This window comes from Notamacropus eugenii, chromosome 3 (assembly GCF_028372415.1).
Source record: "Notamacropus eugenii isolate mMacEug1 chromosome 3, mMacEug1.pri_v2, whole genome shotgun sequence".
Classification (NCBI taxonomy): domain Eukaryota; kingdom Metazoa; phylum Chordata; class Mammalia; order Diprotodontia; family Macropodidae; genus Notamacropus; species Notamacropus eugenii.
The window spans coordinates 394026276-394039576 of record NC_092874.1 but is presented as its reverse complement, the minus strand read 5'-3'; the positions used below and the strand labels follow the sequence as shown (position 1 = coordinate 394039576).

Sequence of the window (13301 nt, the reverse complement as noted above, 5' to 3'; positions counted from 1 at the left end):
AAAAGACCTGGAGAAGTAAATGGTGAGACTCATTTCTGATGCAATTCTAGACCAGTTCCTAGTCCTTAAGAAGAGATCGTATAGGATCCCTGGATCGTAAATTTAGATCTGAAAGGGACTTAAGAGGTCATCTAGTTCAGAGGTATCAAACTCATGGCCTGAGGACATGTGGAAAACTAGATTAAAATTAATTGGGAAACGTTTAGCAAAATAATTAAAATTAGACACAACATAGACAAGGTAAATTTGCAATTTCCTAAATCAGTGTGCAGCCCACAGGGATCCATTTCTACTTGAGTTTGACCCCATTGATCTAGTTCAATTCTTTTTTCAGAAGAGGAAAATGAGACCTGACAAGGCTGTGACTTGCCCCATGGGGTATGACAGGTAGTAGGGAAAAGAATCAAGATTGGAACACAGGTCCTTTGATTCTACAGTGTTCTCTTTGTTGTGCCACACTGGAAGACAGATGAAAGAATTTAGCATTTGCTAGGCTTCTATTAAGTTCTTGATATATATTTGGTATTATACCAAATTTTAAGTTTTGTCTCATGGAAAATGACTTATGCTTTTTGGTCTTGGGGATAGAACTAGAAACAATGAGTAGAAGCTACATAGAGACAAACTTAGGCTTGATAGTCAGGAAAGACATCCTAAAAACTAGAGTGGAATGGGCCATCACAGGCAGTGATGGGCTCCATCCTAGTTGGTGGTGTGCTTAGTAAATGTTTCACAACATGCTCTCCAAAACCAAACATGCAAGTATGTACTATACACCTTTATCTTAAGCTGCCTTATCAAAATTTTCTCCATCACTTTCCTGTGTTTAGACAATCAACAAAACAATAAATCAAGCCCTGATTTGCTTGTTCGCTGATATCCAAGGTATAAATGCTCACCCTGAAAATTTAACAATTGGCTGTCCTGGTTTAAGCCAGCTCTCATATACCCCTACCTTCTTTAGAGGTCTTCAAGATGATCCTGGATGACCTCTTGTTACATATAGTACAGCAGGGTTTCCTTTTCAAGTATAGGTTGGGGATGTGTTACTGTGATCATGTAGGGTAGAGAAGAATTAGAAGATACAGATCCTGCTCTGTACATGCCTACAGTCTACATGAAGAGACAACACAGACACACACGACAAATAAAAACCTAAACTAAGTACATGTTAAGACAGAATTAACTGGAATATGTAAGCAGTGATCTTATTATTAATATAGCTCCACTTTCTATGGTGCTTCATAGCATTTCTCAAAAAGCTACAACATACTTTTCTCACAACACTTCTGTGAGGTAAGGACTGCAAATATGATTCCTTATTTTACAGATGAGGAGACTGACATTCAGAGATGCTGGTCCAAGACAAGGCAGACAAGTGTCCAAATCCAGAGACTTGTCCGATGTCACTTAGCTAGTTAGAACAAATCATCTTTCCACTGTACCAGGAAAGGTATGATCAGAGTGTGGTACAGTTAATCCTAAGAGGTTTGGCTTTAAGATAAATAATAAATAGATAGAGAGATAGAGATAGATAGTGTCAGACAGTATAAAAGAAAACCCTGAGTTGACAGATATAGGGACAGAGTCAATCCTGCTGCTGCCACTGTAGCCACACACTTCCTTCACCACACCCCCATCCATCTGTCCCCAATGCAACCACTCACTCCAGGCATAGAACATTCAGTCATGGATAAAAATGAGCTGGTGCAGAAGGCCAAATAGGCTAAGCAGGCTGAGAGATATGAGGACAAGGCAGCCTGCATGAAGTCTGTAACTGAATTATGCAGTGAGGAGAGGAATCTTCTCTCTGTTGCTTACAATAATGTCGTAGCAACCTGGAAGTCGTCCTGGAGGGTTGTTTCGAGTATTGTGCAAAAGATGCAAGGTGCTGAGGAAAAACAGTAGATGACCAGAGAATACAGAAAGAAAATCAAGGGCAAACTAAGAGATGTATTACAATGCAATGAGGTATTGTCTCTACTGGAAAAGTTCTTGATTCCTAATATTTCACCAGCAGAAAGGAAAGTTTTATATTTGAAAATGAAAGGAGAGTACTACCATTATTTGGCTTGAGGTTGCTGCTGGTGATGACAAGAAAGGAACAGTGGATTGATCAAGAAGCATTTGAAATCAGCAAAAAGGAGATGCAACCAACATATCCTACAAGCCTGGGTCTGGCCTGGAACTTCTCCACGTTCTATCAAAAGATCCTGAACTCTCCAGAGAAAGCCTGCTCCCTTGCATAGACAGATTTTGATGAAGCCGTTGCTAAATTTGATACATTAAGTGAAGGATCATACAAAGCACACTAATAATGCAGTTACGGAGAGACAGCTGGACATTATGGACATTGGACACCCAAGGAGATGAAACTGAAGCAGAAGGAGGGGGAATTCTAACTTTTGTCTGTCTCATTCTAAAATTTACACAGTAGACCATTTGTCATCCAAACTGTCTCACAAATAGTTTTTGTTTACAATTTATGACAAGTTTATATTACTACTATTTGGATTTATCTATTTCCCATGTAGTTTTTATGTTTAGTATTAGGGGAATAAAGCCAATTAACATTTGAGGAATTATCTGTTTTCATCTGAGATGGCCCATATGGGGATATGGAATTTTTATACACGTTGTACACGTTCGGCACAGTGATTTTGGTACATTGTGATTTCACAAGGGTAGTGTTAAAACAGCTTCCACATCTAAACAAAGAAAACTGCCTACATGCTGTGTGTTGTGGTGGGGGAATAAATGGTGCGGGTCCTTGAGGGCTGGAGCATTCATGACTGTGGTAGAAATAGACATCCTATAAGATATTAGATAACATTCCATGTGTGTCTGTGGAATATACGAGATCAATGTGTATTATGATTGCAGCTACAAAAGGGTTCCTTAGACAAAGTTTTAACCCAGTCCGTTTAGTCTGGAGAAGGGCAGAAACGGTCCACATTCCATTATTTGCAAAGTTACCTGCTGTTTGTTTTGGTTACTTTTGCTACACTCTTTTCTATTTAAATGGCTGAGGCAACTTAAGCACAAATATACAAGTAAAGAAGTAAAAATGAATTGTTTGATACTCATAAAGTCACTATATCAAGCACAGCAGTAAAACAGAAAACTCATGTATTTAATTTTTTTTAGATTTTTTGAGACTTGCCTAACATGCATGTCCTGTAAAAATAGTTAACAGGGAAATAAATTGAGGTGATGGCTGCCTTTCTTTAATGTCTTTTGAAATTTTCATGAACAATCCAAGCATAATTGTTAAGAACATGTGTATCAAGTTGATGTAAGTAGAATAAAAGTTTTATGAATGGGAAAAATAAAGAGAAAAACCCTTTCTGATGAGACCCCATCTTATCCAAAATAAAAATAAAAAAAATTGTCCACTTGGGGTTAAAAATACACATTTCCAGATAGTAGTCACAAATATACTAAAGGTATATTTCTCACTTCTTTCTCACTGCTCTCTTTCCTCGGCAGACAACTGCTAGGGGCAGCCTACAGAGTGGACATGAAGTGGATAAGAGACATGAAGTGGATGAGAGACACGAATACACATACAGATACTTTAATGAGAGTGACATTTTCAAGTATAACACATTACCGGATCAATGGATCAGTTGTCCAGAATCCCTAGATATCAAGCCACTTCCAACGTGGTGCAAAACTAGGGGTTGTGAACCTGTTTTGTTTTGTTTTTTAAATATGTTGATAACTATTGCAATATGATTGGTTTCCTTTGTAATCCTATGTATTTTATTTTATGGATTAAAAAATCATTCTGAGAAATGGACCACAGGTTTCACTATACTGCCAAAGGAGATCATGACACAAAAATCGGTAAGAACCACTTCTCTAAAGACAGAATATGACAGAAACTGTCCTCAAAGGATCATAAGATCATAAACTCAGAACTAGTAGTGATCTTAGAGACCATCTATCCCTTCATTTTACAGATAAGAAAACTGAGGCCCAGAGAAATGAAGGGATTTGCCCAAGGCCACATAAGTAGGAAGTGTCAGAAGATTGATGTGAACCGAGTCAGTTGGTCAATAAGCGTTTATTAAACTCCTAGCATGTACCAGGCACTATGCTAAGTGCTGGGTCTTTTCCACTCTACTCTCTCCCTAGTGACAAGAAAAGTTGATAAGCTCAGATCATCAGAAATCCAGATCAAGGTCAAATTCCTATATGAGCAGTAAACTACACTTTAAACCCCTGCTTGCCAGCTCACAAACACAGCCCACATGAGTCAGAGACAGGGAGGGAGGGAAGGAAAAAGAGAGCCAGGGAGGGCATCCTTTGAATCAATCATTATGATAGCCAGTAGTCTTATTGGCATTAACCCCAATTAGAACAGGGGATCTGGGACTGCAGAGCCTGGGACATAGGAGGTAACTAACAAAGGCTTATTGATTGATTGATTGATTGATTGATTAAAAGAGGCTTTTCTCTCCTGCAAGGCTAGAGAACCTGGTAAAGCTGCTCCTGCTGGAGCTGCTATGGGGAAAAATCAGGGGGAAAGGGCAAAGATTTTTTTTTAAGAATCGAGCAACATAGAAAACTGGTGGAATCAGGAGACTAAAAAATACTCATGTTTCTTACCTCCCAGTGATATGCAGAGAGAAGGTCACGCTTTGCATCACTTTTGTCTCATTCAATCCTAAGACTTGGATGCTTCTAATAGCATCTGAAACATAGAATTTAACAATTTATCACAAACAGGTAGATTATGTTAGCCACAGATGACCATACTGTAAAGTGAACTGAAAAAAGAAAAATTCATTCTGATTCATTAGGATTGACCTTGGGTAGTGGGGGAGAGAAGAGATGATTTATAGTCTGAAATTGTACTGATCTACAGTGGCCCTAGAAGATTCCTGGTTTGCACAGGCTGTACAGAGATAGGATAAAATAAGATGAAAGGCATAACCAATGTTGGATAAGCCATAAAAAGTCAGTAACACTAATGGACTGGGAATTGGTATTATTATTCTGAAAACCAATTTGAAACTTTAAAAGCATCTAAATTGTGCATTCCCTTTGACTCAGTGGTACCACTACTGAGCATATAGACCCAAGGAAGTCAAAGACATAATAATAATTAATATATGATATAACAACATAACAGCAATATAATATAATTGATATTATGTAATACATAATAAAATAATAGCTAACATTTACATTATACTTCAAGGTTTGAAAAGTACTTTACAAATATCTCATTTTATCCTCTCAACAATCTTGGGAGGTAGGTATTATGATCATCCCCATTTTATAGATAAGGAAACAGTGATAAAGAAGCTGGATTTGTGGAATTTTCAAATCAAAGCTATTCTCCATTGTTTATCTCAACCTATGTTTTTTTCATTCCTCTGGTGCATTCCATTGGCTCTTATACTTTTCTTTTTATTTCTAATTTGTTTTATTTCTGCTTGATTTGACTTTCTAGTTTCCCCAACCAAGTGAAGTACAGTTAAATTGTCCAGCACTGCAAGGGAGTAGTTGCCATACCTTCTCTAAATGTTATTTCTGCGTTATTGTTGTTCGTCATTTGTTTTGGAAGAGGCCCAGTGATATCAACAGTGACATGCTGACTTGTGAATGGATTGGATTTAGGTGAGGCAGAGTTGCTCAAAGTCATCAGGTTCATTCTCTTTCTTCCTGGGTCAATGAAGTCCAGTGGCAGGACAAAAGTCACGATGATTGGCGATGGCTCAGGATATAGTGAATGACCTTGATGTCTTTGATGCTTGACCAAGCTGTAAGCGCTCCACAGCACGTGCTTCAGCCCTCTTCATGGTCATTGGAATGAACTGCTCTCATATGCCCATTCCACTGGAAAAAGTCTTTACACCTCCCTAATTCACTGCCAGGTTCCAGACCTCAACCTAGTTTAGCTTGTGTGGTCACTGCACATGCTACAGCTTCTTAGCCAGAAATGGTAGCTGAGCAGCCCTGAAAAGGCCATCATAACTGGAAGCACTAGTCTTCTGAACACCCCAGGCACCCCTATTTCTGTGTACCTTTGTAACCAATGTAGGAATTTTTCCTCCTTATCTTAGAAGCCAGAGGGAATCCCTAGAGTTTAATAAGCTGAACAATAACTAAGTTAGATCTGTGCTTTTAAGAATTTCAAACAAGAGATATGCACAGACATAAAAACAATGGTCAAGACTAGAATATGTTTAGGAAATTATATGTCTGTATATGTATATGTGTATCTATATATTTACAGCTATAGAAAAATACATCTAAACTTTACGGTAGCCTTCTAGGCAGGTAGGGGGGATGGAAAAAAAGAACAACGTTAAAAAAAGTATACAGCAGAGATTAAAAGAAAACTCACAAGAATGGGCAATTCTCAATACAATGTGTGATATCACACAGATTTTCTTGCAATGAAAATTTAGTTTTACATATTTTGATTCCTCTCGTGTTTTGCTTTGCATACAACATGTTTTTCTTTCTTTGTATGTAAGTGTCAATATTTAAGTTTATGATACGTTTTTGTTTCTTTTCTCTATTCTGTATTTGTGTTCTGGTGTTAGAGTTTAAAATTTAAAAAAAAAGAATTTCATTTTTTCAGCTGGGTGGAAGATGGGCTGGAGATGTTGGAGGCAGACAACCCCATTAGGAGACTATCAAATCCAGGCAAGTGGTGCTAAGTTTCCATACAAGGGTAGCAGGCCTACCCACTTGCAACCCACCTAAGATCACACAGTGAGTCCCAGCTAGGACCTAAACCTAGTTCTAATTTCCAGGTCAAGGTTCTTTCCGCTAAAACAAGTTTAACTCAGTGCCTAATCTGTGCCAAGATTCTTTGAAGGTCTTAGTCCTGCTTCCATCAGTAATTCATTACATAATACTATCTTCATTTTTGGGTGATGAGCCCTAGCTGGCAGAAGTATCTCCATTTTTGTCCACTAATTGATTCTATGTTCCTATGTACCCAACAACTGATTTTAGGGATAGGAATGAAAGGTTAGCAGAGTATCAGTTTAGCAAACTTCTTCTAATCCCAGTGTGTAAGATCAGCAAACTTTACTAATCACAGCATCCTTGTGGTAGAAAAGAGGGGGCTGCAGTCTAGTATACCTTCTGACTGAATGGTCCTAAGCTCCCTTTCCTTAGTTCTTGTGATTCATCCCAGCAACCACAGTCTGGTACAAGGGTAAGAACCCAGGAGATCTGGGTTCTCAATTGGAGTACCTACTGTATGCCCACACTACTATTATCACTGTGTTCTTGAACATCTATCTGAAGTCTAAGGGAACCTCATACATACTTAAATGCCTGCGAGGGATCATCTGTTTGACTCGTGATCTTTGAGAGCTTAAGCTCCTTCTCCTTATCTCTTCATCCACAAATCCCTTATAATCTTATGGAGTAGAAGCTAGGGGAGGGTGTTACAAAAGAGAATCATGCATGGAGTACATTAGGCGGCCTCTAAAGGCTCTTGCAACTCAAATGATTCTTGACACAGAGTTCAGCAGGCATATTATCCCGCTAACTGCAGCCTTACATAGCTTGCGCCCACTTGGTTTGATTAGTACCAGTGTCAACCTGCATGAAAATAGTCATGTCTGACATTCATATAGCTATTTAAGGGTTGCAAAGTACTTTATATAGAGGAAAGGGAGACTGGGTCTCCTCGCTCAAGCTGATGGCACAGTACAGCAGCTGTTGTTTAGACATTTTCAGTCATGCTCAACTCTTCTTGACCCCCTCTTAGGGTTTTCTTGGCAAAGATAGTGGAGTGGTTTGCCATTTCCTCTTCAACTCATTTTACAGAGAAGAAAACTGAGGCAAACAGGGCTAAATGACTTGCCCAGGGGTCACACAGCTGTAAGAAGTCAGATTTGACTTCAGGTCTTCCTGACTGCCCACTCATGGGTGTAGTCTCAGCACTGATCATCATGGATGCTTTGATCTGTTCTTACTTTCTGACATGGGCTAGTTTGTCCCTCCTTAGGACACCTGGTAGCCCAATGATCCTAGGGCCTCATTAGTTTGGTGCCAGACCTACTACAGAGTATCAGCTTTAGCCCTACTACAATTTAGAACTCTTGGACTCAAGTGATTCGCAAACATCAGCCATTGAGCCGTCACAGACAATAGGAATACACCACTAAGTCTGTCTCCCCATTGCCTTTTTGTAAACAAAAAAAAAGTTTTTATTGAGGTCTTTTTAAAATATTGCCAAAGTTTTTTCCCATAATCTCTCTTTTTCCCTCTCAGAGAGCCATCTCAAATAATAAAAAGTATTTTTGAAATAGAGAGAGAGAAAGGAAAAAATCAGCTCAACTGATCAATATATTGGAAAAGTCTGAAAGCATGTACAATGGATAACATCTGTGGACTTCCCACCTTTGGGCAAGGTGAGTTAGGTGTATCCTCTACTAGCTGTTCATTTTTGAGTCTTGCTTGATCTGTATAATTTTGTAACATTCACTTTTTGTTTATTTGTGTGTATGTGTGTATAATTCTTTCCATTTACATCATCATAGCAATCGTGTATATTATTTTCTTGGCTCTATCTTAATTCATATAGATCTTTCCATGCTCCTTTGTATTCATCACATTTGTAATTTTTTACAGCACAGTGATATTTCATTATTTATATACCACAATTCTTTAGTCATTCCCCGATCAATGGATAACTGTTTTGATTCCAGTTCTTTGCCTTCACAAAAAGTGCTGCTATAAATATTTTGGTGTCTCTGTAGGACTTTTTTCTTATCGATGGTTTTCTTTGGGTATATGCCATGTAATAGAATCTCTGTGTCAAAAGCTATGGACATTTTATATGGACTTTATTTGAAAAATTCTACATTGTTTTCTAAAATAGTTGTACCAATGCATAGCTCCACCAAGAAGTATCAATGTGCCTATCATCCTCCAACCCTTCTAACAACGACTTGCCATTTTTGGTCATCCTTGCCAATTTGCAGGATATGAGGTAAAACCTCAGATCTGACACTTCTTTCATTATTAGTGATTTGGAACATTCTTGCATGTGGTTATCAATACTTCACTGTTCTTCCTTTGAGAACTATTTGTTCACATTGATTGACCAAGTGAATTGTCTGAGATTAGGATTCTGGACTATATATCATATGCCTTAATTCATTAAATCCTTCCTAAGTGGAGGATCTACAATTTGTTAAATAGGAGATAATGCCATGTGTGTGAATGTTGATGGTTGCTGCTTTATCTTTCCTTGACCTATTTTCCAGCCCAATTGTTTTTGATAGAAGATACTTTATATTTCCTTCTATTATTTCAATCCTTTAATCTTGTTCTAATATTTTTTATTGTTTCAAGGAGTTATTGACTCTTGGTTGGTCCATTCTAATTTATAGGGGGTCTATTTCTGAGGTAAGTTTACTACCATCTATCCTAAGATATTAATTTTCCTTTCAGGCCTTTCCTCCATAGCTTTCCTGTCATTTACAATCTTTTGCTTATTTTCTTCCTGGCATTCTTGTAGTTCTTACAGCCAAGTCATTTTCTTCTATGACACTGTTGTAATTCTGTAGTTTTATCTCTTCTTCTGGGTTTTTCTTTTGGTCTATTTTTGAGCCATAATATTTCTTTCTTCTTTTTTTCCTTTTTAAAATTTTATATGTATTTTTTGAGTCACATTTTGAGTTCTGAGTTTTTTCCCTCCTTTCCTCTCTTCTTCCCAACGCCATATTAGACAAAGTCAACATTTGATATGGACTTATATGTAGAAAGTATACTTCCATATATTTATTCTTTCTCTGGAAGTGGATAGCATTTTCCTTCAGAAGTCCTTTGTAGTTGATTTGAATATTCACATTACTCAGAATAGCTTGGAAATTCACAGTTACACTTTAAATAATATTGTCCTACTATATACAACATTCTCTTGGTTCTGCTTGTCTCCTTCTGCATTATATCATGTAAGTCTTTTTTATATTTTTCTAAAATCAACCTGCTCATCATTTCTTACAGCACAGTAGTATTCCATCACAATTCCATATCGTAACTTACTCAGCCATTCTCCAATTGATGGCCATCCCCTCAATTTGCTGTTTCTTGCTGCCACAAAGAGAGCTGTTATAAATATTTTTGAGCATTTGGGTTCTTTCCTTTTTCCCTGATCACATTAGGAAACAAATTTAATAGTGTTATTGCTGGGTCAAAGGGTATACACAGTTTTACAGCTCTTTGGGTATAATTCCAGATTGCTCTCCAGAATGGTTGGATCAGTTGACAGCTCCACCAACAGGGTATTAGTGTCTCAATCCTTCCACATCCCCTCCAATATTTGTCATTTTCCCCTTCTATCATTTTAGCCAATCTGATAGATATGAGATGGTACCTCAGAATTGTGTTAATTTGCATTTCCCTAATAAATAATGGTTTAGAGCATGTTTTCATATGACTATAGATAACTTTGATTTCTCCTTCCAAAAACTGCCTTTTCATATCCTTTAACACCGTAATGTTTCTTTATAGTGCCTTGCACCTTCTTTTGTTTACTCATATTTCTAGCTTTAGTTCTTGATTTGACATTTAGTGTCAGCACTAGGCTTTTCCCTCTTCCACTGTAGTGCTCAAGCCCTATTTGGTCCTGACCTTGCTTTCCTTGGTTCCTGCTGGTCAATTCCAGTTCTTTTGCTCTAGACAGAATGTCTTAGGTAGACACCCTTAGAGTGCTAGCAGGCTTCAGCATCCCTGATCAGATTTTGCAGTTTGAGTGTCATGTATTTTAAAAGAGGAAACTAATTTGGGATGTGAAATGAAAGGGGCCCTATTTTAGGTTTAACAATTAAGCCATATGATCTAAGTGATATAAAATAGAAATGAAAGTAGTTCCATAATTCTCAGATTAATGTGGTAATTAGGGTCTATACATTTTTCTTTATATGTCATAGAACTCTAATATAATTGTCTCTGCCCAAGTATGTGGATATGGGGCAATGCAGGGAAGCTAGAAATTCTGGAGGAAGGTATTGTTTTCATAACCCTGGTGTTTATATTTTTAGGTTTATTATGTCATATGCTGTAGAAGAGAATGCTTGTGGTATTTATTAATAAAAAGGCTCCTAGGGGGCCTATATCTTACAATGGTATTCCTTTTAAGTTACAATTTCTATCCATAAGAGGCAGAATAAAGTAGTGAGAGTGGTTCAAGTCCCATCTCAGATACCTATTGGCTATGTGACCCTGGGAAAGTCCCATAACCACTCTCTAAAGGCTCTAAGTTTCAGAACAGTGACCAATCTGCATTAGTAGAAGGAGATTCTTTATTAGAAGTTCCCAAAACCAATGAAATCACAGAATTTCCTCCAAACCACTGATACTAAAGAAAATACAAATCATTCTAAGGTTCTAGGGTCTTACTTTACACCTAGAAAATTGGCAAAGATGAGACAGCTAGGTAATACAACGGATAGAGCCCTGGACATGGAGTCAGAAAGACCTGAATCCAAATCTGACCTCAGACACTCACTAGCTATGTGACTCTGGGCAAATCACTTACTGGTTTCTGCCTCGGTTTCCCCATCTGCAAAATGGGGATAATAAAAGCACCTTCTTCCCATGGTTGTGAGGATCAAATGAGCTCATATTTGTAAGGTTCTTTACAAAGCTTAAAGTTCTGTGTAAATAAATGCTAGCTATTACTATTATTACAATCAATGTTATACTAAAATTAAGTCTGAGAAACATCATGGTACAGATGAAAGAACACTGGATTTAGAATTACAAGACCTGGACTTAATTCCTGGCTCTGCCACTGACCAAGTCACCTACCTCTTAGGGCCTCAGCTACCTCCTCTGTAAAATAAGAGGGTCGGACTAGATGACATCTAAGGTCCTTTTCAGCTGGAAATCTGCTCCTATGATCTGTGCTGTCTTAGAGTTAAATGGGTCAGATTTCAGATTCACAATCTGTTAAAGAGTTAGAGAATTTGTCTTTGTTTTTTCTTTTTCTGTCTCTCTAAAGATCACCTTGATTAATTTTCTTTTACCATTTTTCTCTTTCTCTCTTAGAGATCACCTTTTCCAAAACACTCATTTTACAGAGGAGGAAACAAAAATTCCAGGATTGGTATCAGGCAGAGATTAAAACTTAAGGCTCTTCACTCCAAGCTTGACTTTTTCAGTCAGTTGTTCAAATCTGATCTTCTGAGATATAGCCAAGCCCTGCTGGTGGATGCTCCAGTCTCACGACTCAGCATGGGCATCTGAACAGTTAATTGCTACATGCCTTGTGGTCCCAAGCACCACCACCCCAGGATGGGAAGCCTGACAACTTGCTCTTATAAGAGTCTATATTCAAAACACATTGTATGAGCATATCCCCTCCAATGTGAGAGTGACAGGTAGAGGCCTAATTGCAGGCAAATACAATTACTGCTTGTATACATATTCCATTCCCCACCTGGGTGCTTTTGCAAGGTAGTCTCCCACATTTGGAATGTTCTCTCCCTCATCTCTGTTTCTTATTACAATGTCTAGCTTCTTTCAAGGTTCAGCTTAACTATCACCTCCTACCTGAGGAATTCCTGATCCTCCAGTTTTTAATGCGCTCTCTAAACTCGTTACAACGTTTATGAATTTACTTTCTTTCTCTGGAGTTACACAGAATAAGTTTGTAAATTTCAAGAATAAATCCAATAAGTGTCAGTTTCTCTCATAGCAACACTCTCAATCCCAAGTGAAGCTGCAGTCTGTGTACACATCTAGGAATACTTGCCTTTGGTTAGTCAGTCAACAAGCATTTATTAAACACCATGTTCCAAGCACCATGTTAAGCCCTGAGAATAAGAAGAAAGGCAAAAGACTGCCTCTGCCCTTAAGGGCTCACAATCTAATGGGAGAGTTAACATGCAAACAAACATGTATGAAAAAGCTGGGTAAACATCACGATTGCTGCCTTTAGTTAATAAAATAACTGACAGAGTGTGGAACCCTGCAGTGTGAAATGCAGTCACTTAAATGTATCAATCAATGAGCTATATAATCCAGGTTAAAAGACTTTATTTAACAAATAATACCTAAGGGAAGGAGCAGCCAGGTGGTGCTATAGTGCACAGAGTGTCAGGTCTGGAGTTGGGAAGATGTAAGCTCAAATATGGCCTTAGACACTCTCTAGCTACGTGACCCTGAGCAAGTCACTTAAAACCATGCCTGCTTTAGTTTCCTCAATGGTAAAACGAACTGGAGAAGGAAATGGCAAACCACTATCTTTGCCAAGAAAACCCCGAAAGGGATCACGAAGAATGAGATTTGGCTGAAAATGACTAAACAAA

The 13301-nt window shown here is 38.0% G+C and overlaps 1 protein-coding gene across 1 annotated transcript in view; it reads right to left on the bottom strand.

The window, feature by feature from the left end:
- The window catches only part of TMEM130 (transmembrane protein 130), a 56443-nt gene that overhangs the window by 13183 nt on the left and 29959 nt on the right, over positions 1-13301 (bottom strand). Inside the window, exon 2 of the mRNA XM_072597817.1 lies at positions 4615-4699. Coding sequence (XP_072453918.1) covers positions 4615-4699 — 85 coding nt within the window. The remainder of the gene's footprint in view (positions 1-4614; positions 4700-13301) is intronic.